Source organism: Gallinula chloropus, assembly GCF_964237585.1.
Source record: "Gallinula chloropus genome assembly, chromosome: 1".
NCBI lineage: Eukaryota > Metazoa > Chordata > Aves > Gruiformes > Rallidae > Gallinula > Gallinula chloropus.
The window spans coordinates 92,062,385-92,088,633 of record NC_140085.1 but is presented as its reverse complement, the minus strand read 5'-3'; the positions used below and the strand labels follow the sequence as shown (position 1 = coordinate 92,088,633).

At 47.8% G+C, this 26,249-nt stretch overlaps 1 protein-coding gene across 1 annotated transcript; it reads right to left on the bottom strand.

The window, feature by feature from the left end:
* Positions 1-3,361: 3,361 nt before the first annotated feature.
* TTF2 (transcription termination factor 2) lies at positions 3,362-24,157 on the bottom strand (the record flags this gene model as incomplete). Its single annotated transcript, XM_084276842.1, has 23 exons — positions 3,362-3,725; positions 4,558-4,632; positions 5,714-5,796; positions 7,073-7,226; positions 8,344-8,402; positions 9,009-9,179; positions 9,795-9,934; positions 10,421-10,503; positions 11,430-11,521; positions 12,599-12,752; positions 13,791-13,981; positions 14,870-14,975; positions 15,615-15,765; positions 17,482-17,592; positions 17,899-17,980; positions 18,798-18,955; positions 19,197-19,388; positions 20,508-20,634; positions 21,520-22,440; positions 22,877-22,943; positions 23,594-23,680; positions 23,926-24,037; positions 24,130-24,157. 23 exons carry the CDS (start codon positions 24,155-24,157, stop codon positions 3,581-3,583), a joined length of 3,489 nt encoding a protein of 1,162 aa, XP_084132968.1. The 3' UTR covers positions 3,362-3,580.
* Positions 24,158-26,249: the final 2,092 nt, after the last annotated feature.

Below are 26,249 nucleotides of genomic sequence, written 5' to 3'. Positions count from 1 at the left end.
GCTTCCTCCTTGAACACCAACCCCCTGTTCCTCAGTCACTGCCCCGTGCTGGGTTAATCCATATGTCGGAAGATGGTGGCTGAGGTCCGTGCTAGAGCCTCAGCCTCAGAATTCCTCTGAACTGCCAGCATTTCCTGCACCCAGCACCCTGCTGTCTGCAGCTGTGGCCCCGGGAGCCCGACTGGGCCTGTCTGTGATAAACAGGACAAGGAGCCTCTCGTTTTCCCCATTTGTTTTTTCCTGGGGAGGCCGAGGGGTCTCACTGTAACCAGCTGCTGCCCACTCCCGGGAGCGTCTTCTAGTGCAGACGTGGGTCTTCGCCCATGTGGTTTCAGACCGGGAAACAGGCTGTCCCCGCCATGGGGGACTGTCCCCAAGGGTAAAACCTTGGCAGCGCCTCTTCTTCACCCCCTCAATCCCATCGCTCTCTCACAGTGGGCACCCTCCGCACCCAAGAAACCCTCTGGACTATCAAAACTGAACTACAACACCCGACAAGTTGCCATTTAAAACACCGGCAAACTAGGAAAAAAAAAAGCAAACAAACCCCAAAACGTAGGTGGCCCGTACGGGGATCGAACCCGCGACCTTGGCGTTATTAGCACCACGCTCTAACCAACTGAGCTAACCGGCCCCGCTGCGCAACGTCTCCGCAGCACCTCTGATGGCCGATCCCACCGGGGCGCTGGAGGCCCCGACCCGACCGGCCTTCGCGGTACCGACACAACGCCAGCGCCTCCGCCGCACAGAGACGCAAAAGCGCGGCCGCCAGGCGTGTCCCCGGTGCGGCTTCCTTTTCCGCTACCCACTCGCTGCGGTACCGAAACTACGTCCCGCCCGCCAACGACACCGCCCCGCGGCTACCGGGCCTTGAAAACGGCACCTCGGGAGAGGCTGGCAAAAAGGAGATATGTCAGGAGTGGGATTCGAACCCACGCCTCCAGGGGAGACTGCGACCTGAACGCAGCGCCTTAGACCGCTCGGCCATCCTGACCGCTGGGCGCAACTCTCAGCCGGCCCAATTCGGCGCTGCCGCGGAGCCGGCCCGCCCGGGTCCCTGCCCGAGGCCTCGCCACCCCCAGCCCGCCCGCTGGAGGAACGGGCGCTGACCCACCCGCCCGAACGGCAGAGGCAGCGCCTTACGTAGGGGGAGCAACTGTAGGGCAGGTAGTAGGGAAGGGTGGAGGGGTGGTGGCGGCACACCGTCCCTGGGCCCTGATGGTTTTGTGCCTCAGGGACCTGGTGGCACAGGGCCTAAGGTTATTTAGCTCAGTGCCACAGCTGGTGCAATAGAACCAAACCAACTTCCCCCCCCCCAACTCTGTAACAACATTCCTTTGAGCTTCCTCCTTGAACACCAAGCCCCTGTTCCTCAGTCACTGCTCCGTGCTAATCCATATTTCAGAAGATGGTGGCTGAGGTCCGTGCTAGAGCCTCAGAATTCCTCTGAACTGAGCCAAAAGCCACCCCTCAGGGTAGGTGTGTTCCCTAAGAGAGGCTGAAGCCCTTTCCTGGAGGGAGCTCTATACAAAGAGCAGTTAGTCCCCTGGCCCTATGTGCTACACCTAACAGTTACAGGCCGTGGAGGCCAGCTGCACCCCACCCAAGGCAGCCAGGCGGAAGAAAGGGATAATGTGTACCCGAGACTGACTTAAATAGCATTTTATCAATACACCGTCTCTGGAGATGTTCAAGACCCGCGTAGATGCCGTTCTGTGCATCCTGCTGTAGGTGACCCTGCTCTGGCAGGGGCTTGGACTAGATCTCCAGCGGTCCCTTCCAGCCCCTGCCCTTGTGATTCTGCAAAGATGAAACCTCCAAGGCTAACAGCAGCCCCAAGGAATGGGAGAGGAGCTCAGACCTGAGTGCACACAAACTCCAGAGAAGAAAATATAACCCAAGTTCTGCTCGTGCAAACGCCCAAACCAAAAGAAAGCAATTCTGAAAAGTTAGGCCCCAGCTTCCTCGTTTGTGGAAGAGAATGCATCTTGTGGTACGTTTTCCAGAAAACTAGCACAGCAAAGCAAATGAGCAGTGTGCTGCTCTCCTCAAACCACCATTATGCTTCAATTGCCCAAGTTGCACAGCCTCCCTTGGGTCTGAGCGCTGCTCAAGGCACTTCCACTGTGGTTGAATTTATGGACATGTGCACACAAAAATTACAAATTAGGATTTTTGTGCCCCCAGCCCCTGTATCTGCACAATAAGTTGCAATAATTCTGCAGTTCAGTTGTGCATCATGCTAAGGCAGGTAAGAGAAATTACTAATGCAGTTGTATCATACCAGACCAGGCCACCTTTGTACTTATAGGAAACACTGGATATGCAGTTAGGTGTCTCCTTCACTCAAAATGCTACCAGATGCTATTGTCTTGGCCCAGGGAATGACCATAGAGGATCCCATATCAGCACTCTTAGCGTGCCCTGCTCTACCACTTGGCATTAGAAATAAACTCTTCAGAGGACCTTATTTGATGTGGAACTTCAGGGAAGTGGCCCAAATCCCAGAGACATACTGTAATCAGTAGAAAACCAGAATATACAGTGTATAGGGCTAGGGACACACATCAGAGGGACATGGAAGTGGGGACAATGCACTACCAGTAAAATAAAAAAATAAATTTAAAAAAAGTTGCCTCGAAACTTCATTCACCTGCACATATCACTTCTGACAGGAGACAGAATGCATGTCCTTCATTAATGGTAGCTCAACAATTATTAATAAAATGGGAGCAGCTTCTAAGTAACAGTAGCCTAAACATTAAAATGAAACACCAAGGAAACCTTACAGTATTTAATACTAATAAGGAAAAATACCCACAACACGGAAACAATCAGGAGTTCAGGTTCTGTTTCACAGAAACCTAACAGATCTACTTCCCTGCTTGAATCTGTATTTTGAGAGGGATATAGAAATGTTTCTTCACTTAGATATAATGGTGATCCTAAAGAACATAAGAGAGAAAATGAAGTGTTCTTCTAAGTCCTTCCTTAGCTTTGTCACTTTTACATTCTCTCTTCTTAAAGCATCACACTAGTTTTTTCCTCTGCTCCCTTTGTGCCCACCTGTGACAGTATCCTTCCCCTGCTGCTCCCACCTTTGCCTGACTTTATCCCACAAATCTGGATTAATTGATAACCATTGGTGATGGTCACGATGTCTGCACCTGTACCATGGTGAGTTTGGGAAGACAGATAACACCACAATAGCCAAGGGCTATCTATGCTAATGTGCCCACTTCTGCTTGTGCTTCTCCTGGCCTGAAAGGGAGATTAAGTTTTGTAACTAGAAAGCATACGTAGGAAACCAAGAAAAAAATCCACAAATATTTGACTTTAATATTTACTCCAAAGTGTTTTAAAACAATGGCTTGATTTGGATTTTACTAGCCTTTAGTTAAACAATCCAATTCTAGTAACAAAATGCCTGAAGTTGACAATTTCTCTTCCTGGAGAAGTTACAAACATGTAGCTCTTTGTTCAAAGTAAATGACCACCTTAAGACAGCAGTTCTTTATTGAAGCCTGGACCACTACCTGTGGGTACAAAGCAGCTTCCTGCTGCGTATCGCCAAGGACAGTTAGATGCCAAAGAGGATTTTGAGGTCAGCCAGAGTGAGCTTAGTGAAGGTCTCCCCTTTGCCTGACAGCACCTGCTGGGCAAGGACTTTCTTCCTCTTCTGGAGCTGTACAATCTTCTCCTCTACTGTTCCTTCACAGACAAACCTAAAATAATAATAATAATAATTAAAAAAAAAAAAAAAAAAGCAAAAAAAGCCACATCACCTCAACTGCTGGGCAAAAGGCTCAGCATTATAGCAGCACTTTCCCAGTAAGTTTCCAAAAGACTTGTCTCACTTCAAAAAATTAACATCCTACTGTGTGTCTTACTAAAATATACCTGTGCACAGAAACCAGCTGTTCTCATATCTAGGCAGCGTAACACTTCAAGTCAGTCTGATGCACTTTAGGCCTCAACTTTGGCCATCTGAAGCAATAGTAATTGTGTGACAAAATCCTGTAGTGACTGATTGCTAACTGACAGCACCTATTACACAAAATAGTATTTTAGATCCCATTTTGTCTGGATGTGCTGTGCACGTACAGTAACTAAACCAGCCTTTTAGTACTGACAGCTACAGGTGCTTTCTCTGAAAGCCAACAGTGCCACTTCCAGCGCTCTGGAAGTTTATGTTAGTGATATCAGAAAGGCCCAGGCTTAGGGAGCATGCTGAAAAATCTCCACTCAGTAAGAGAAGAGAAATGGTTTCCTGCCTGAATCCTTCTCAGGAATGAACAGGACATTCCCACTAAACCACAGGTTGAAAAAAACCTAGAAGCCACTACCAGCCATCAGGACAGCACCAGGCAGGCAAGGGCCACACAAACATTTTCATGTGGTCTCTGCCTCAGTGCCCAAACCCCAGTCCTATCATCAGCCCTTGTGCCTAGCTTTAAGTACAGAAACAAGCCTCAAACCAAGGTCTTGTCTCACCAGCTAAAGCCAGGCAGCACATGAGCAGTAACAACCTTATTTATTGCCAAGGAAAATACTGACCTGTGGATCACAACATCCTTCTGCTGCCCCACTCGGTAGATGCGGTCACACGCCTGGTCCTCCAGAGCAGGATTCCTGTCAGGTACAAAAAAGAAACAAACAAAAAAGCTTAATTACTCCTAAATGTAAGCCCTTAAAATACCAAAGCCTCAGTGCTTGCCTCATTTGCCTGCCTCCAGAGTATCCTGTTGTGTTCTTCCACAGAACTGAAATTGCTCCCAGGTTACCTTCAGTGTACTAGCTTGATCACCAACATCTACGCTGACTGTGCTTCCCCTTGCCCCTGGCAGGAGTCTGCTACAACCCCAGACAGAGTCAGCTGTATGAATTACACCACCGCTCCGCACAGCCCTGTATGTCTCGCCAACAGTCAGCACTCTGGGAAAGCCAAGTAGCTGGTGGGGGATGAGGAGAGCGAAGGTGGCAGGAAAACTCCACTGAAAGAGGCCTTCCCTCAAGAACATTTAGGTAGAAAAGGTTCCACCTGGCACATGGTTACAGGGAATGCTTGTTGGCTTAACCTCCATGTTGAAGAAACACCTCCATGCTGCCACTCAGCACCTGGCTTTGCACTGAAGCACGTTAGCTTGCTTTGTCAGTTCCCATGAGCAACACTGAGTTAAAAAATAATGTGATTCTGCCTTTGACGAGACACAGCATAAGTATTAGGAGGTCAGATGCCCTATTTCCACAGCCCTGTAAAACCCCACAGTACACTGGCTATGCCTGAGTACTGACTGTGCTCGACACAAACCATTTGTCTCAAGACAAGTTCCCCGTAGGCATCGTGGCACCGCTTTCACTGCTGTGAGAAATGAGGCCAGGGATTGCCAAGTCCCCGGTATCCTTTTGGGATGCAGACTGCGCACTCGCTCCTGCTCCTTTGGATCACTGTTGTCCTTCTCTATTTCATTTTTACCCCCACAGAACCGCATCTCACAGCACTGGGCACTCTGCTGACTAGGTTGACAAACCGGAGCTTCTCAGAAGAAAGCTGTATCAAAAACACTTCTCCACAACTCATCGCTAGCCCTTCCTCCCAGCTAAACACTTCCCCCCTAACCCAGCTGCATCAGACATCACAGTACACGGGGTGAGAGCACAAGCAGTGTGCCCTACATACGTCCTCCGAGGCGCAACCTTTATTTCCCTTTACCAGTGCATGTCCAGGAGAAAGAGGTGGTTTCCTCCAGTCAAGTTCAGGCCAACGCCTCCAGCCAGCAACGAGATCAACATTACCTTCAAAGGCCAAAAGACAGTTAAGGAGCCTGTTTCCAGGAAACTAATGCTTTGCACACTCCACACATTAATTTCAACCACAGGATCTGTTTATAGTATTTATATTACATGTGTATATTTATTACGTATTTGGGAGCTTGCCAGATGTTACTTGACAAGGCACAGAAGCCAGAACATGGAAGCTATGGCTCAGAGAGGCCAGCCTGATCTTCAATGTTTATATACATATTACCCAGATACCTTTTTACAGACTAGAGAAAGGACTTTTGAGAAGTTCAGACTCTCCTCACGCCCCACTCAAGCGACCAGCCTCTCTGATGACAGCCTGTGGCCAACAACGGGACCAATCAGCACCCACTCTGAACTAGCTAACACTAATGATGGAACACAGGTGACTGCACTGAAAGGGCCCACCACTCCTTTCACTTTAGCACACGCTGACACACTCTCCAGTCCAGTCACAGGCCCATCCTCAGAGGAGACAGCCTGCCCTGCCTCAGTCATAGATGAAATTGTTATTATTAGGAACAATTAATTTGGAATCAGACCTCTTTGGTCACCTGGCAAGCTTCCTTCCCTTGGCCAAAAATTTCAGACTAGAAGCTATTTTCAAGCAGTGCCAATACACTGTAGTTCACTGATATTTAAACACCCCCCCTCCCAAACCTCAACAACTCAAACGTGAAAGAATTCCCACAAGAACCCCTTATTGTGGGGATATGTGCAAAACTACGACTTCTCTTGCCCCAGTCCCAATCTGCCTATCTTTGTACAGAACAATACATGCTTAGTTCATTTTAGCCTCCTTCCCAAATTCAGCTCTCACCCTCTCAGAAAGATTAGTCTGGAAAAAGCTACCTGATGTGCTGGAAAACAGCAACACAAAGTCTTACAGGTTTCTTGGCAAGCAGGTAATACACTTAAAGAACGGTCTTCCAATGCAGAAGCAAGAGCTGGAAATAACCAACCTGCTCTGAGTAGAGCTAATTGGCCCAGCGTGTTCCGCGTGACACGCTGTGGCAACACTGTACTTGAACGCACCAAAGACTTGGACAAACTCTGAACTAGCATTGGAGTCAGGTGATCTCAGTAGAGAAGCTCACCCCCAAAAGGAGCTTTTTAGCAGCTGCTCCTGTCCATTTTAAGGTGTAATCATTTGTTTTCACAGCTACCTCTTTCCCTGCTGATCTGAGCACCTAGAGGTTCAAACGAAAGTCAGCTACTCCAGCTGCTGACTGCAGCACTAGTAAGGGGTTTCCCTGCCCTGATGGCGTACCTGAGGCCCTCTGGGATTGTTATTGAACTCTTCCACCACATCCATTCTCTGTTTAGGATTGACAGATCCGTCCACTGTGGCGTACTTCAGCCCTAGTCGCTGGAGGTGCACACCCACAACTTTCAACATGCTCGTCCACTGCGAGACGACAACGCTGGAGAGGAAGAGGAGAGCTCAGAGCAAGTTCTGTGCCTGTGGCTACTGCAGCCCCTCACCCAAGAGGGGATAATGACCCAGGCACTTTTCCACTGCAGACTAGAGCCAATCCCTTCCCAGTTCAGAAAGGGATTCACCTGGAGGTGTAGGGGTACAGTCTGCTGTGGAAGGCTAATACCCAATAATCTTCAGACAAGTTAAGCCTGTAGCTTTCACCTCTATTTCTGCATTTTACCTTGCCACTTACCAATCACAGTTCTCAGCTTTTTTTCTGCAAAACAGATCAATAGCAACACCAAACTTGGATTCCCTTGGCCTCCCACCCCCCATATTATTTAGATTAAACAGTATGGGAGTCAAAAATGCATTCCATAGGTTTTTTGGTAGGGTACAAAAGTAATGCTGGTGTTCCTGTTCTTATGGTGGGAATGATTTGTGGAAGAGACTTTGGAAAAAAGCTTTCTACCTATGGTGGAACTCTGGTGTTGCCCAAGAATGGGACTTCTCCTTCCAGCCCAGCCCCAACACAGCACAGGTGTAACTTCTTTGCAGCCACAGACCTGTGTTATGCACTCTGTACTGTTTAACAAAAACAATCTGAACAACCTGTAACACTGCAGCCTGGTGCAGGGTAAAGGCAGACTGAACTCGCACAGCAAGAGCTGCAGGACTTCAGCAACACTTCAGTCCTCTGATCAGTGCATCCCTTTATCTCAATCAAGTTCAGTTTAAGTCACTGTTTTATTCCCTCACTTTTTTGGGGGTGGTGGAGTAGCAGAGCTGAGGGCAGATATTTTTCCAGTACAACCAAATTATTCCTAGCTCTGTTTATGAAGAAGAGGAGCCATCCTGGGCCACAAGGCCTGAGATGCCTCACACATTCCCTTACGGTTACACTTATTACATCTTAAACTGCCCTCTTTTGTCTTGGATCTCCCTCCCACCCTGCCCCCTCCCCCAATATCTGCTTTCAACAGTAGTTGAAACAGCGTTGGCACTGTTTTACTATACCAGGGGGTTTGTATCCAATGGTTTTAAACTATTTCTGCTGCTGTCAAGAGAGACACAGAATTCTCTCAATCACTCTGACTGAAGAAAGGGACATGTTTACTAACCTTTTCTGAGGTTGAGACTGACTCTGAATAGCTTTCAGTTCAGACAGGAGGTGAGCTATCTGCAGGACCAAAAAAAGAAGTTAGTCTGCTTGCTGTGAGAACCCAGCTCACGATCAGCTATTTTCATTCAAATAGGAAGTGATCAAAACAAGGCTTCAACTGGAATTTCTTCCATGCTCAGCCTTTCAAGGTATTTTAATAGTTACTAGTAAGAACACCCCCCCCCCCTCATGGAATACAGAGGCATGAAAACAAATCATACAAACATGTTTTATAGATTCCAACATTCCTGTGAGAAGCCAAGGTATTGCCACCTCCCCTCTTGCTGCCATCCCATTTTTTCTAGCTCCTCACAAGCACCATGAACTCCCATGTACACTTTTCTAAAGCCCTGTGAACCCACTGCTCCAGACTTTCACAGACAGATTTTCAGCACAGTCAGATTCTCACAACTTTATGGGAAGTACCCATCAACACCTGGTAAGTTGGAGCCTTCCCAGAAGAGATTCAGCAGACTGTCAGTGTCCTCATGGATTTGATCTAAATTGCCAACTTATCCTGATCTGCAATTAGCAAGGTCTTGACAATTCATTAACAATTTAAAAGGTAAAGTGCTGAAATCCAAGCTTCTCAAGGAAGGGAAGAAAAAAAGCCAGCCAGAATACCTTGGTGCTCTCCTTAGTGATCTCAAAGGTGTCTGTTTTAAAAGCTACACCATTGAGGCGAACCGTTGACGTGGAATCAGGAGTCTGGAGCTCTGACAGGGTCAAGGCACTAAGCTGTTCCTCAATGGAGAGGGAAAGGCCTTCACTGTTCAAGTTTGCTTGGTCCAGAGCCTGTGGGAAAGCAAGCAGTGCAGTAAGGGATCACAGTCAAGCCTGAGATCAAATCCAGTACTGATCCTCAGCCTGCACAGTGTCTGCTGAGGACAGTGGGTCTGAAGAAAGCTATGTAATATGAAACAGGATGATTAATGCTACCAGCTCAGACCAACAATCTCTTTGGCCCCTTACCCTACCCCAAGAAGGGGCAGCGCAGGGAAGCATGCAAGTTTAACCATTTCCTGGGGTCCAGCCTCCTCCGATTCCCCCTCCCATAGCATTTAACAAATGCTAGAAGATGAATCTTCCTGAATGGCAGCACAGCCTTCTGGTGTGCCAGCCACTCCTCCCAGGTCTGCACTGTCAGCTTTGCCAGCAAAATTCTTTTTCTTTTTTTCTTTTTTTTCAATGTGAATAAAGGTATTTCCTCAGCTGCCCACACAGGCCATGCTGAGGAACTCTTCTGCAGGAGGTACGCCCATCTAGACCTCTCAGGCTGTAAAACATACAGTCCTAGAGATGTCTTGGTTCACACACCCCGAGCTAAGAGAAGGAAGGGTGTTAGAAGGTCTGTTAACTTAGACAAACACTTAAGAAAAACCCCACACCACAACACCACGATGGAATTACCACTTTGAGTAAGGAGAGATGGCAGCAGCACTGACGGAGCCTTAACAGCATGGACAAGACATGGACAGTACTTGAGACCTGGGAGGCACTTTGGGAGCCTGCTGGAAATTCCTTTTGGCTGACACCAAACTCTTGTGCAACTGCCAAGAAAGCAAGAGAAAACATCAAGAGCTCCTGGAGGCATTTCCAAGTACTGCACAGCCAACTCCAGCAACAGTTTAATCAGTAAGAGACAAGAACCAACAGGCAACCAAACACCTGATTTAGCAAGGAACCCATCAAACCCCACGAAAAAAGCAACCCCAATAACAAAAAAACAAAGACAAGAAGACAGCTGAGAGTGCCACATACCTTATACCAATACATCTCTTAGCAATTAGACCTTTATTTCAGAAGGGAATTTCAGACCCAGGGAGGTTAAGAGATTTTCCCAGAGCCACAACAGTGAGAAGAGGTTGTTTTTGGAATACTGTGGCAGGATTCTTCATAACATTGGGGGAGCAGCAAAACATTTTCTAAGAAATGTCTAAGTCCTGATCCCATGTGGCCAGGTCTGTTCCCCCTCCTTATTTGTGCACCTAACATTTGCAGAAGTAACTCTTTTTCAGGGAAGGGTGTGCTCAAACCTTTCTCAAACGGGTTGCAACCAGCATACTCCGTGCCTCCATTTTTCTGCTCTTGCCTCTTTAGGTAGGATTGTAGTGTTGACCTGGAAAAACAGGACAAAGACTGTGGGATTTACAACAGGGAAAATAAAACAAGGTAACAGGGATGTGAGCTTAACAAGCAAGCTGATGATGCTTAAGGTAAGGAAGGTTTCATAATCATTTAGTCCCCAAAATAATTACACAAAATCCCCCAGTTTTGTTTAACTTGAAGACAATCACAGCCAAGATCCATTTTGGAAAACACAAAAGGAAGTAAGTCTGCTTATTGCAACACCTTGAGTATAACAGGAGCCAGGGCCCAACGGCCAACATTCTTTTTATACAATGGAGAGACATCTTTAAATATATATTTTAAAGGAAGGAAAACTCTTTACAGCAGCAGTGCAGAAAGAGACCCTGGGAGAATACAGAGTGATGCTGACTTGCATTACAGCCATCCAGAGAGCCCAGCATAGAATCACAAGGTTGGAAAAGACCTTTAAGGCCACCAAGTCCAACCATTCCTGTCCTATGCTAAACCGTATCCCTGAGCACTTGATCTACCCTTTTTTTAAACACATCCAGGGACAGTGACTCAACCCCCTCCCTGGGCAGCCTGGGGTTTTACACAATTTCCAACTGCATAAATATCCCAGGGCAAGGACAATATATTCTCTCCTTTCCAGGTGCTTCGCCATCATTTAAGAGCTACCGTTGCAGTGGCAAGTCTCTGGAGCCTTGGAACGGAGGAGACTAAGGGAAAGGCTACAACACAAAGCTCACACATGAACACATGGGAGGGAAAAAACCCAACACATCGGTTTCAGCTATTACCAGAACAAGCAATGTGTTTTCAAACATGCTTCACAGGTAGTCAGAAAGGGAAACAATTAACAGGAATCTCATCTTAAGTGGAGTTCACTTTCCAGGCCTTCACACCAGTAACAAACAAAACCAGAAAATACCTCCCCCCTTCCCACATCCATACCTGGACCTTGCAAAGAGCACATCATACACAGACTGTTCCTCTGCTGAGAGTTTTAACTGGTGCAGCTGTGAGCTACGCTGGGGCAGAGACACCTGACGTAGAAACACACGGTATCAGACGTACACAGTGCAAAAGCCTTACACAGCAGCACAAAGAGCAGCCTTCCAAGGTTTAACACAGCATTCTGAGTTTCAGAAGACAGCTGTTCAGTTCTGCACTGAAGTTATGACACAGCACAAGCCAAGGGCTTCTCAGCTTCTCCCACTGCCCTGCCAACGAGAAGGCTGTGGGTGCACCAGTAGCTGGGAGGGGACCCAGCCAGGACAGCTGACCCAAGCTGGACAAAAGGATATCCCATACCACAGGGCAACACGCTCTGCGTAGAACTGGGAGTTGGACAAGAGGCAGGACAGCTCAGGAACTAGCTGAACATCAGCTTCAGGTGGTGAAAACTTGTGCTGTATATTCTTTTATGTGAAGCTTATGCTGTATATTCTTTTATTATTATTAATAATCTCCCTCTTCTGTCCTATTAAGCTGATTTTCTCTCGACCCACGAGTCCTGGTTTTGGTGGGTTTTTCTGAGTCTCACACACATCCCACTGTGGGAGAAAATGGCTGTGTGGCTGTTTTAGCTGCTGGTTGGCACAAGTCATCTGATGACAAGAGGCATGAGCAACTAAGCACTGACTTCCACATGGGGACATTCATTTGTGTGTTGTAAAAGTGGCTTCTAAGTTCCCCATTCAGAATCAGACAGTAAACCTACCAGTTTTAACAGCTTACAGACACACCAGTGACCTAATAATACTCAGTCTAGTGGACTGCTCACAAAGAGTAGTGCAGAAAGCCAGTGCCCCGGCACCCAGATCCACCTGACATGCAGCAGCTTTGATTCCCGGAGATCTAGGCTAGCTCAGAGAGTCTGACTTTCCACCAAGTGGGCATCTACTTAACATCATCTCCTCTGCATGTGGCTTGTAACTAAAAAGTCTAATTATTATTCTTCTGGATAAGCAAATCAAAGCATCACCTATGCATTTAACTCCTCTTGCTCCAACAGACAGAAAAGCCCACCCACTAACAAACGTAGGCATGGGAAGAACTGACTGGCTGCTGCAAGGAACACAATGGAACGACTGTCTAATTGTGGTGGGTGAAGTTCTTACCAAGGGCTTGCCAGTTGAATCCAGCTGGTCCTTAGTTCTCCGTAATAAGAGGCTCTTGGTTAACAGACTCAGCCTCTCTCCTCCCTTCCTTGTGTTGTTATCCACTTGGTACTTCCACACCTTGTACTCATCAAAAGGAGAGCAACGTAGAAACCTACCACATGAGGGAAGGAGACTTAGAATCACAGAATCATTAAAGCTGGAAAAGACCTTCAAGATCATCTATTCCAACCCTCCCCCTATTACCTAGATTACTTACTAAACCAAGTCTCCTAAGCACCTCATCCAGCCTTTCCTTAAACACCCCAAGGGACAGTGACTCCATCACCTCCCTGGGCCACCTGTTCCAATACCTTCATATCAAGGGAGTAAGAGTTCTTCAGTTACTCCTGAACAACCAGACCCAAATTCCTTGCTATCCAAAACAAAACATTTCCAGTTGAACCCTGACTGCCAGGAGCAGTAAAAGACGTCCAGCGTAACACTGCTGATCAAAAGCCTTACCTTCACTAGCACAGCTAAAGCATATTGCTGGTTCTCTACCCATCACTTCCTCTTTGCTCGTTATGTCTCAAGCATGACCAGCAAGTGAAGGGCAACAAGAAGCATGGGCACTCACCAAAAAGCATACTCTCACTTGTTATTTCAAGCTGCTCTACCTCTTAATTAAAAAATAATTTAAATTATACAAAATGAATTTCAAATGTCTCTCATTCTCCAGCACCCTTCACAAAAAATTTTCTTGTCAGCAATGAGGACCACAGAGTTGAACCCATTTATCATTTGTTTAGAGAAGCCCACATTTTCACCCTTTGCTTCAGCACCCTTGTAGCACAACACTCTTTAATAAGGTCCTCCCAGGCTGCCCTGGTAGGAGCAAGGATTATTGCACAAAATGTCTGGTCATTAAAATTGGTTTTGTGGCTGTTCACCTTGGAGACACAGGAGACCTGAAGTTAAATTCCCCTTCACCCTCTTTGAGAGCAGAATCGCTTCACACAACAGACTGACATGGTCAGTCTTGTACAATGCCTCAGCCACAGCCTTTGCAATCTAGTGCCAGAAGCGCTAAGTCTTGCCACCCCTACACATCTTCAAAACCTCTCAAACTCAGGAACAACTTCAGCACTTCACCAGCAAAGAATTAGTGGAATTGGAGCCCTGTCCCTGTGCTCACATGCAGCCAGCTCACCTCAGGAGAGAGTACATGTCCAGTAAGTTGTTCTGTATTGGCGTCCCGGTGACAGCCCACCTGGCACCTGCTCTCAGCTTGCACACAGCTATAGAGGTCTGAACCCGTGGGTTTTTAATATTGTGAGCTTCATCCAATATAATTCGAGCCCAAGCTACCCTGAGCAGAGGGGAGGAGGGAGATGACCCACTCTGAAAGAAAAAAGCAGACTATAATCCAAGCAGTAACCTTGCTAGGCTCTCAAACAAGACAGAAGCAAATATTTTTCCAGCAGAAGCATTTTTCTGATGCTAGTCAGCAGTAATCTGAGCTCTTGCTGTCATGTAAGAAGTGCTCTCAAAAAATCATCTCTCTAAAGCTGCTGTGAAAGTTTAATAAGCCAAAGAATGTAACATTTGTCTGTTCTTGATGTCAGTTTCTCATCTTCTGCTGCTTTTCTTGCTTTTACTATTTTATGTCCTCTTCCTTCCTAAGAGACATCCAATATCAGTAAAGTTTTGCCAGGCAGAGACAAAGGTACACGTACAATTATTCTGTTAGGGCAAATCCTGTGCTTTTAAATGCATCTCTACAGGATCCCTCTACAGCTTTAATGGGGCCACCTTGAAGTGTCAGAAAATTCAGTCTCTCTTGCTTTAAGAGCGAGATCAGATCGCACCAGGCTTCTGGCAGTTTAAAGCAATGTTGGTGCTGCAGCAAAGAACACCAGCAGGAGATTCTAGTAGTGCTCCTTCACCTTGAGGAGAGGAGCACACAATTCACCACTGCACTCTTAAAATTACTTTTTAAGACACTTCAATTATATTAATTGCAATGTGTTCTTGTGATCATGAGATTCCTTGTGAATGATAATCTTCCCCATTCTCTTTCTGCATGTCACAGGGCTTTCTCTCACCACTTCCCTTTTTACTGTGCAAACTCAGCAGGGGACTTATAGGGGGAGGAAAAAAAAAAAAAAGAAAGAAATTATTCCACCTGCTGCTTGCTGTAGCCTAAATTGCTCCTTGAAACGATAATGGTTTGCAACACCTCAGAACAAAACGCTATGGTAATCCTCTATTGACCCTATGGCTTCTCACCCCCAAATCGTGGTCCTCAGCAGGGACTTCCCCCTCCTCTTTGCTTGTGGGAACCTCCTTGGAGAGAAGACTGTAGGTTGTGACAACAACATCATAGTCAGCCAGCCTGCATAAGAGGAAAGTAGTCATCAGGAGCAAGAGCAAACGAGGAATTCATTTGGCAAGGCAGACAAGATGCATGCTCAGGGTTTAAGAGCTGCACAGTTGTACGAGAGCTGGAAGGCAGAGTTTTACAGAAAACTCAGCTTCACAGCAATCAAACAGGAAGGGCACACTGTCCCCCTTTATGGATTACAGAAGTACACTCAGCAAGCTCATATATGACAGTAAAAGCCTGTGGTAAGAAAAGCACAGCACGAAATGAACACTACTTAGAATCTGGCACCTAGAAACACTGCTTAGTAGGGCCTAAAGTGGGGTAGAGACTTTTTGGATCTCTCTGTAGAGCTGAAAAAAACCCCAAACAAGAAAATGACCAGAAGGAAACTGCCACCAACAACCTCTGCAAGCAAGCAACGTTCCAGATCTTTTTTTGTTACCAGGAAGAGCAATAGCCTGCACCAGAGCCACATGGCATGGGTACAGGCTGTAAGGATTTTGTACCTTGACGATCTGGATCCTCCACATTTCCATACTCCAGGTTCTTCCATCATTCTACAGTCACTGAATTCCAACTCTGATAGAGACCAACTCTGGCTAAGTATAAGTTTACTTTTCTTGGCCATATTTATGGTTTAGTACTTACACCTCTGCATGTTTATCTCTGTTTGGCCCGTGGTACAAATAAACCCTCAGTCTGCCATGGCCCACACGTCTCTCAACCTCCTTCTTCCAGTGATGGATCAAAGAAGCAGGACAAATGATTAAAGTGCCACAGGAAGGGATAACAACGGACTCTGCAGGGGAACATTGCAGACAGGTTTCAATGTCTTCACATTAGACTACAATAGAGATTGAAGTTTTGAAAAGTCACAGCAATTAAGAAGATGGATCCACAGTTTGCAAAGCAGACATCTCTACATTGCATTATTGGGGAGTCCTAGTTCTGGGCGGAAAAGACTCTGCCTAAACGCTATTGCATCACTTTCCCATCTATATTATGCTATATATCCGGGCTCTTTTGGCTGAAAGGTTAGAATTCAGGAACTAATCCTGATTTCTCCTGAGCATACAGTACCCAGATAAATTCTTCTCTACTGCTCTGGAAGACTGAAACGTTACCATCGTAAACTGCACAGGAACAACAAACACCCAGTGAGTGAATTTGGCAAGACAGGAAAAGGCAGTCCAACCAGTCCCGTGGAGATGGAGACAGCAACGGGTTGATGACACACAAACTATACTCTTTAAAAATGCTAGCATACCTTCCCTATGGACAAGATGACTTTCATCTTGTGAGGGCAGGGTGTGTGAGTGCATAAACCTGTCACAGGGAGGTACACAGTAACTACCTTAAGTTTTTATGCTATGAAAACTATGCATATGATAAAAATATAAACTGGGAGGAGTGACCAACACACGAGCAAGACCTGGAGAGGCGAGAATGTTGGGTGGAGAGGAACCTAATGAAGTTCAACAAGGACAAGTGTAGGGTCTTGCACATAGGAAGGAATAACCCCAGGTACCAGTACAGGTTAGGGTTTGACCTGCTGGGAAGCAGCGCTGCAGGGAAGGACCTGGGGGTCCTGGTGGGCTACAAGCTCTCCAAGAGCCAATAGTGTGCCTTTGTGGCCAGGAAGGCCAGCAGTATCTTGGGGTGTATTCAAAAGGGCATGGCCAGCAGGTTGAGGGGGGTTATCCTCCTCCTCTACTCTGCCCTGGTGAGGCCGCATCTGGAGTACTGTGTCCAGTTCTGGGCTCCCCAGCTAAAGACAAACAGGGAACTACTGGAGAGAGTCCAGTGGAGGGCTAGAAGGATGATGAGGGTACAAGAGCTTCTCTCAAAGAAGGCTGAGTCTCTTTAGCCTGGAGAAGACTGAGGGGAACTTATCAATGCTTATAAATATCTGAAGGGTGGATGTTTAGAGGATGGAGCCAGACTCTTTTTCGTGGTGCTTAGCGACAGGATGAGGGGCAACAGGCACAAACTGGAACACAGGAAGGTCTATCTGAACATGAGGAAAAAGCTAAGGGTGACAGAGCACTGGGACAGGCTCCCCAGAGCAGCTGCGGTGTCTCCTTCTCTGCAGACAGTCAAATCCTGATTGGATGCCATCCTGTGCAACCTGCTGCAGGTGATCCTGCTCTGGCAGGGAGGTTGGACTAGATGATATCCAGAAGCCCTTGCTGACCCCTACTGTTCTGGGATTCTGTGAAGAAATCTACAAAACCTTTTTCTGACTTAAACTTGTCCAGGAAACTGATCAATAAAAAAATAAATAAATCCCATGACAATATAAAAGAATGACTTGAGAAATCCTACACATCCCATGGAAGAACTGATGACAGAGATCAAGAGAAAGGTCTTGCAAGGGAGTGCAGTAAATGTTCAGCCCAATCTTCCTATGGAAGGGAGGTGAGTAGATAGGTTTAACAGACCCTATAATGCTTTAGGCATTACGTGATGATGCAGAGCTACATGAGTGTACTGTATGATGGAAGCAATTCTGTACCATTTTTGGATAGCCATACTGCTAACTTCTTTTTTTCCTCTGCCTTCATCCGCTTCTGGGCCAGAATGAGAGCAATCATCGTCAGAGTCTTCCCCAAGCCCATGTCATCCGCTGGAAAAAGGCACACAGAAGTTGTGATGACTTCCAGAAATGAGCACCCTGAGTTCAGATCTGCACTGAGGCAAATACTGCAACAGAAATTGCCCTGGGGAACACTGGAAATAAGAATACACCAAATGGCCCTTTCAGGGTAGGATTTAGTAATGGATTCATAGCTGCAGTCAAAGGGCACAGAAAAACGAGCCCCTTTGAATACCTACAAAATAACTAGTTACTGGCTTTCAGGTAAGTTATCTGTCAAACTGTTGCTGCCATGAGCGTGACCCCCAAAATCCACTTTCCTGTTCTGCTGCTTACCCAGAATTCCTCCACAGGGCCTCTGACTCTCCCTCCAGAGCAGCCAGGCCAGCGCCTGTTTTTGGTGCAGCAGCAGTGGAACCTGCGAGGGTGAGACAGAGAATCTGAAGGAAACACCTTGCAATGTTCACACCCCTCTGTTTCCTGTACCAGATTATCCATTCAAACTGGCTTACTACAGTCTTAAACGGAGTTTCCCTACCTGTTCACACAGACAGCGGATGCCCAAAACAAGCAACTCCTGCAGGCCCACAGATCAGTCTTGCTAATGTCTTAGGCACAAACCCACCTAGTGCCCCACGGTGCTCTGAGAGCACGGAAAGGCAGCTTGTTCAGGCAGGAAATCCACTCAGGCCTACCCTGCTCACAACAGGCACGGCTGTCAAGGAGCAGGATTGGGAGCAACATACATACATCAACACGCTATCTTGTGCACCTCTTGTAGAGGCATATGCCTCAACTATGGGTTCTGCACCACCCAACAAAGCTGGTTTTTGGCAGATGAGAACAGACTGCTTTGGAGAACTCAATCCTCTGCAAAATTATCTTAAAAGTCTTTCTCATAGCTCACTGGGAAACAAGAACAGTAAGAAGGTTCTCAGTCTGTTCCTCACTAGAGACCTGCCTTTGCTTTGCCTGTTACATACAAGCAAAGGGTTGTGTGTGGGTTGCTTTGCTGAGGCACTACTACTTCATTCAACCACTAAATGTTCTGAAGACACCACAGCAAGAAGGTAGAACATCATTAGCGTCAATCTGAAGCAACTCTCATGGAAAGTAATCAGAGCCCCTCCTTCCAGCAGGATGAGAGCTGTGTGGAAGGACAGCATGCTCTAGGGTATCACCCAGAAGTTAAACTTCATACATCAGTGTGATATCCTCCATCCTTGCCAACTGACCTTCAATCCAGGGGGATCTTCAGCTGCCGTCTGCTCTGTTGGACAGGATTCTAACGATTTGTAAAGATGATTAATAGCTTCACTTGTGGCACTGTGTACAGCTCTGATTCGGTCTTCTGTCATTCTTCCTCCATACAGATTCTGCACACCAAAGTTCACTGGAAAAATACAGTATTATGCATGAGATGTGTTTACAAAGCTAACCTTTCCAAGCAGATCCTTCACCTCAAAGATTGTCAGTGACTACCCCTGCCTGGGGAGCAGTATACAGGTCATAGTAACCAAAAAAAAAAAAAAAAAGCTTTATTATTCTCAGATATATTCACAAACTGCAGATTATTGCAGAACTAGTAGTCACCAGTGCTCTCTCTAATGAAAAATAAGTCTTTCCATACTTACTTCCAAAATCACGGCCATAATATTCACTGGAACCCAATGTAGTGGCAGCAGAGGGGCGACTGTGTGAGCCTGAGGAGGTCCCTGCTGTAGGATCCTGGAGCGGTAGTGGTGGCGTCAACTTTGTGCCGCCCGGCCTGCCAAAGGGGTTGGGCAAACACCCCTCGCGGCAACGGCAGCTCGTGCTGTCCTCCCCTTAAGGTGAAACAAATCACAGGTTGAAAAAGTTGGACAGAAGACCTCAGAGCCTTGCCCTACAGCCCTTCATTTTGCTCAGTGGCCTGTTTGCAAAATGTTTTTAAGGGGTCTCACTGCCCTAGCAGCAAGGTAGCAAGCTACCAGGTCAGCTGGGCCACCGCAGCCCCTCACACGCGTGCGCTTACGTGACAGGCAGCGCAGCTCGGCTCAAGCCTCAACACATGGTTTACACCAACACAGTGAACTTTGCAACTGTGAGCAGCTCAGTGCAAACGCAGAGACTGTGTGGTCTGCACACTGTGTCCCAGAGGACTTACTCCTTTGAAAGACATTTTTCTTGTCAATGTTTTGGTCACAAAAACTTATCAAAGCGTCAAAGAACGGATGGGCCAAGGAGTCTCAGCTTTTCCTCCCCTTCTTGGAAAAGTCTGTCTTGCTTAAAACCAGATATGGTCTAACACATGGGACTGCTCGTTCTGTGGTGTCCTCTGAGTTTCTGGTTCCTTGCTAGAGACCTTCAGTTTTCATAGTTCTCAAGCAATCTTTTCATCAATGCAACTGATATTATGATTACCAAGTAACGGTCCTGTTGAGGTCATCATGTAGGCAACTCAACAAAACATCCCTCTTCCACAGTCAATTAACACTAATTAGTAGAATTGGGATATCACTTTACAGGCACTGTACAGTGGAAGCTGCTTATCTTGTACCTGGTAACTTGAACACTCAGGCACAGAAGCCAAAACGTGCATAAGCAGCCTGGTCCCATGCCACAGCAAAGAGGAAGTTAACACTTCACCAGCAAGAGGCATCAGAGGGATGCCTGCCTCAATCGTGTAGTCACAGCTGAAACAGAACTGGCCCTGAGTCCTAACCATGGGAAGAAAATCCCACAGGAAGCCTCCACACTTCATCCCAGTTATCCCATTCCCCCTTCTCCAGGCACACACTTTATACACAATACTTTCTGCCTTCGGTGAATCTCCACACACAAACTTTATACAGGCCACATATAAATTTGTGCTGTTTTCCCTCAATATTAACAACTATGGTAAGACAAACTGTTTTGCAAGTTCCAGGGGGGAAAAAAACCCCACAAACAAAACATAGCCCTACCTTTTTCAGTAGCATCTTCTGTCAGAATGTTGAGAGCACTGAGTCTAGCTTCCAAATCCTGCACTTGCTTCAATAACCGTTCCCCTCCATCTGGCAGCAGCTGGATGTTCACTCTAGCCAAGGTACTCTGAGAAACAAAAGAGAACCCACCACCTGAGCGGACTCACCAAGCTCTTTGCCAACTGAAAGCAATCAAGTTAGAAGTTTAAAAACACTAACTTATGCCATAGCAATTTGTGTTTTGATACTGTTCTATGATCTCCAAAATAAACTAACCATTAGGGTACTTTAGAAGAGATGGAAGGATGCAGGACCCTCCCCTCACCCTCCTCATTCCCTTTTAATTGAACAGGTGATCAGGTGGCTTGGACAATCTTTACATCTCCCAAAGAATTTGAGGTTCAACCTACTCACACCTTTCTTTCCACACTAGCAGGAACAGTTCTGACTGTTTATTTTGAGGTTCTGTTGTGAGCTCTAGTCAAACAGGGGTTTTTATAATAAAACTATGCAACATCGTTATTTAAAAAGGAAAACAGACAGGCAGTCTATTTCATCTCAGCATGAGCTTTCATGGCGAGGTCACTCTTACTGCACAAGGCCAAGAGAGACCACCAAAACCATCCACGTTTTTTAAGAAAAAGCTGGTTGTGCACTGTTCCATCTTTTCTGGGCAAGAGGCAGACACAGCCTCAGGCAGGTCAAAACCAAGCACCCCCAAACACGGAAGGCTGCAGTACTTCACAGGCAATTGTCTCATGTGCAGTTTAAAACAACTGGTAGCCTTTGCCTAGGCTGAATTCCCTCCCTTGCCCCATCTTCCTAAACCATCCCAATGTTTTGAGTTTCTGCTGTGAGGGGACACCACATTCTGATGCCTGTCACGAGTAAGGGATGGGACACCCTCCACTAGACCATGAGGCTTTGGGCAACCTGGTCTGGTGGAGAGCATCCTTCGTTTACTAGGGGGGGTGGTTGTGTGTGCGTCTGTGAAGCAGTTGCAGTACATTACCTTCTTCTGCTTCAGCTGGCTTACAAGATGGCTGTAAAGACCCTTAGGGTCCTGGGGTCTTTCTACATGATGTGATGCTGCAGCTTCTGGCAAAGATGTCCCCTGTATGGTCTTCCCTAATTTTCCTGAAGGAATCTCTGTCAACTGCAAACCCCCAACTGATTTCTCAGGTTCACTTCTACCTGCTGAGGAATAATCACACCTTACTTCATCAGTGTCACTGCCAGAGACTTCAAGAGCACATGCTCCCACCTCTGGACTGTTTTGTGTCTCAGATGGCGCTGCCTCTGCTTGTCCCTCTGGGGCAGCATGTTGCAATACTGAGTGTGGCACTGCTGGGGAAATCTGTTTTGTCTCTCCTGTCTTCCCACCAACATATTCTTTCTCTCTGATTTCTTCTCCCTCACGGCTTTTCAAGCTTTCCTCTCTGAGCTGCAGAGGCTTGGTACTTGTACTTTTCTCTCCAAGAGCTGGTTGAAAAACCTTTGATCTTGGCTCTTTCCCCATGCACTCAAAAGACTTCTTGAAGACTTCACTGCCACCATGTTTCTCTTCCTCCAAAAGTGTGTTTTTCCCTTTCCAGGCCTCAGAAGGGCCAAGTTTAGGTGCATACACTGTGCTTTCCTTAAGTTCTGGATGACTCGTGTTTCCTGTGGATGGCTTCTTTTCAGTTCTCAGTCCTTCTAGAGGTTCTTTCTCCGCAGAGGTCGATTTCTTTTCTTTATGTGACACCAGCACGCTCTCTTTCTCTGCTTTTATTCCTTTTTCTTTACTTTCCTCTCTGTTGCCTTGCTTAACTTGCTTCCAGGATGACTGTTCGCAATTCTTATCTATCACTTTGAACGGATTTCTTTGGTCACTGGGATTGGAGAGAGGTGCTATTTGGGGCTGGGATTTTGGCACTTCAGTAGCTTTTGGATCCTGCAATATATACAAAGTGAGTGCTAACATAAAAACTATTGAAGCCTGACAACTATACACACAATGTGATCATCTCAAGTTAGGGCTACTTCTCTATGATCATCTTTCCTGCCATGTTAGGAGGATAAGGGTAAGTATTTCACATGGAAAACAGAACAAAACCCAATGTTTTCTGTTTCCTTTACCATTCCCATGGTATTTGTGGATCGAGTCCCAACACCATCATCCTCAAGAAGAGAAGACAGATAGAGATCAAACCCAAGCTGCTTCTTCTAAGACTCAAGAACAGCGATTAATTCACACATCTTGAGGATGCAAATATGCTTTTCAGCTAGAAAATACAAACCCTCCCACTACCACCCACAGAGGCAACTACAGTATACAGAATCAAAAGTCATACTGGAATAAGCCAAACTATAATACAAATGAAACATACCTGCCATGGGATGCTCCCACACCATTTCTTCCCACTCATCTTACTTTTAAGGCATCGGTAAAACAACCTGCCAAAGAATGAAACAAGATTTGAACTGTAGTAGCCAGCAAAGGAGCATTCTAAGCATTCTTCAAAAAGCCCTCTGCACCAAAACCACAGACAGGTTCTCTTGACCTGCATCTGCACTTTACACCCAGGCTTCTACATAGCAAAAGGCCACGAACATTGGCAGCAAACATTTTTGCAAAAGTACCATTCTCTGGATGAAGATTCCTAGGGCTTTGGGTTGCTTGGGTTTTAAAGTTTACATGGAGCAGCCCAACTGGGCTGCTGCAGGAAGTTATCAGAATTAAAAACTGGTGAATTTGATGCAACCTTTGTGAGTCTTAGAGGAACCCAACCACAGCACCACCTTCACTTCTGTTAAAAATAAATATTATCTGATCACTCAGGTTTATGCTATTAGGTAGAGCTGCTAATAAAAATAGCAAGTCTTTAGAAACATGCGAAGTCCTGAGGTGAAGGCCTCAAGGCTGGATGAGCCCATGGCAGGGGGATGGCACTTGACAATCTTCAGGGTCCCTTCCAACCCTGACGATTCTATGACTCCACAAGCCTTTTCAACCCCAGATGGCAACTACAAGCCAGGCGCCATCGGACAGTTCCAAGCAGCCAAGCCTGCGCAAGAAGCGCTTCTTCCTACTTTGAGGAGCTTACTGGTATTCATCTCTGTCCTGCTGCCGGACCAGGACTTGCAGGTCCACCACGCATCCCTCGTGGATCAAGCAGTGCGAGGCGGGGATACTGGAAAGAGGAAAGAGCCAGAGTAGAGACGAGGCGAGCAGCTCAGCAGCCGCAGACACACCTGCGCCGGGAGCCTTCGCAAAGGCCACGCAACGAGAAAGGGCTGCGACTGCTGACACCGCGCGCGTCCCATCCCACCCCGACCCGCAATGGGAATGGGAATGGAGAATAGGGAATGGAGAATAGGGAATGGGAATCCCTCAATCAATCCCTCCCTCCCTCCCTCCCTCCCGCCCCGCCCCTACGTGGCCGGGAGGACGAAGCCGCATGCCGCCGGGGCCCGCGCCCCACACACGTAGAAGCTCTTCCCCTTGTTGGGGCCATCGCGGACGCCCGTCTTCAGGAAGCAGAGAGACCCTGGAGAGGGGGAGAAGGGGAGAACTCGTCCGACCGGGACCCCTCGCAGCCAGGGCACCCCCCACCCTCACCCCCTGCCCACCGCCCCTCACCGTGCTCGGCGCAGGGAACAGCCTCCATCGGCCGGCTACAACCTCCCCGCCCCCGCCTTGGAATCAGCCAATCCCACCCGAGAGCCTGCGCGCTGCCCAATCAAGAGCGAGCCAAGGGGGCGGTGGAGCCAATCGCCGCCGCGCTGCGAATTCACCATTCCCCGCAGGTTCCGTTTTCGAAAACCACGGGAAAGGGCGGGAAGAGGGAGGCGCGCTGCCATTGGCTGGCGCACGGCACGCGCAGGGGGCTGCCCCGGGGGCTGGAGGCGCGCCGCCAGTGAGCCCCGGCCCCGGCCCCAAGCCACGCGTCACGCTGCGGTGGGGGGGGGGGGGGGGGGGGGGTGGCGCGTCGTTTTGATCGGTTTGGGGTGTTTTTCACCAAACCGGGCGGGCGTGGGGCGGCGGGCGCGGGCTCCCGGCACTGCCCCGCTCGCCCGTCACGCCCGCTGCACCCCGCGAAACGCCGAACCGGCGCTGCAATAACACAGGCACGCCGCCCGGCCCGCGGAAGCCGGGAGCCAGGGGTTATCGTTATTATTAGCAGCAGGATTGTGGCTTCCTGGTTCCCTTTCGTATTTAAGGCGGAAATAACAGTTTTACAGGGCGCGGGCGCTGCTTAGCTCCTGCGTGAGAGCAGCCCCGGTGACCAGAGCATCACGGAGAGGCGGTAACGCGCGTATGGGAGGGCGTACAACGTGCGCACGATGTTAAGGGTTAGTGACAGTAACAGCCAACGCCAGTCAGGGTGTGAACTGGTGCGATCCCCTCCCCCGGACCCGCCTGAAGGCTGAATTGGGCTCAGTACCCGTGCGGGAAACACACCCCATGCTTGCTTTGCTGGGTTCTGACACAATACTGAGGCTTCTGGGCTGTCACACGTGCCTTGGGATCTCCCCTCCCTGCCCAGCCGCTCTTTTGGGCCAGCCCTGACTTCCCTCCCCCACAACACGCCCCTGCTCGCAGGTGCCCCTTTCGCATTCCAGCTCTGAAGCAGGTGCATGGGATGCACGGGGCGTACGTAAGACACCTCTCGCTCCCTGAGGCACATGTACAGCTTCGGGAAGGAGCGAGGAGGACTGGGAGGAACTGCGACGTTCAGGCAGCAATAATGACCTCAGCAATAATGACTTCCTGGCAAACACAGGGACTTTTAATTCCTCCTTTGGCACCCAGAGGTGCCAGTGTTTCTAACGCTCTAGAAGCTAAAAAATTAGAGAGGAAAGAGGCAGGCGTGAGGACCCCACTACCGTTAGTTGTTTCACTCCTGCACTGTGCAGACACCTCCCTGGTGCTTACGTGCTCCTGCTTTCGCAGCCTGTTCTTCATCAGCAAACTGTGTACTGCAGTTTAAGCAGGCAGTAAATCTTACATGGGAACGCAGTGGGATTCAGCCTAGTTCATACAGCCAAGCTGCTTTGTCCAGAGATGGATATAAATTTGTGCTAAAATATATTTCTCAGCTGGGAACAGAGGTAAGTGGGATGTCTTAATACAGTACTGGACTGAGGCTCTGCCTCAAAACATTTGCTTCCGTGCCTCTAAGTCAGACACAGCTGTAATCTAGCAAGCATACACTCGGGTTTTGCCCAGATAGAAACATCCTGCCCTTGATTCATTGACAGGAAAGACATGGAGCTATTGGAGCGAGTCCAGAGTAGGACACAAAGATGATCATGGGGATGAAGCACCTCTCCTATGAAGGCAGGCTGCAAGAGTTGGGCTTGTTCAGTCTGGAGAAGAGAAGGCTCCATAATTGGGTAGACCTAATTACGGCCTACCACTACTTAAAGCTGTCAACAGGAAAGTGGGAGAGAGACTGTTCATCAGGGAGTGCAGTGACAGGAGAAGGGGTAATGGCTTCAAGCTGAAAGATAACAGGTTTAGATTAGACATTAGGAAGAAATTCTTCCCTGTGAGGGTGGTGAGGCCCTGGCACAGGTTGCCCAGGGAGGCTGTGGAAGCTCTATCCCTGGCAGTGCTCAAGGCCAGGTTGGATGGGGCTTTGGGCAACCTGGGATAGTGAGGGTGTCCCTGCCCATGGCAGGGGGTTGGAAATAGATGGGCTTCGAGGTCCCTTCCAACCCAAACCTTTCTGTGATTCCATGACTCTATGGTTTCTA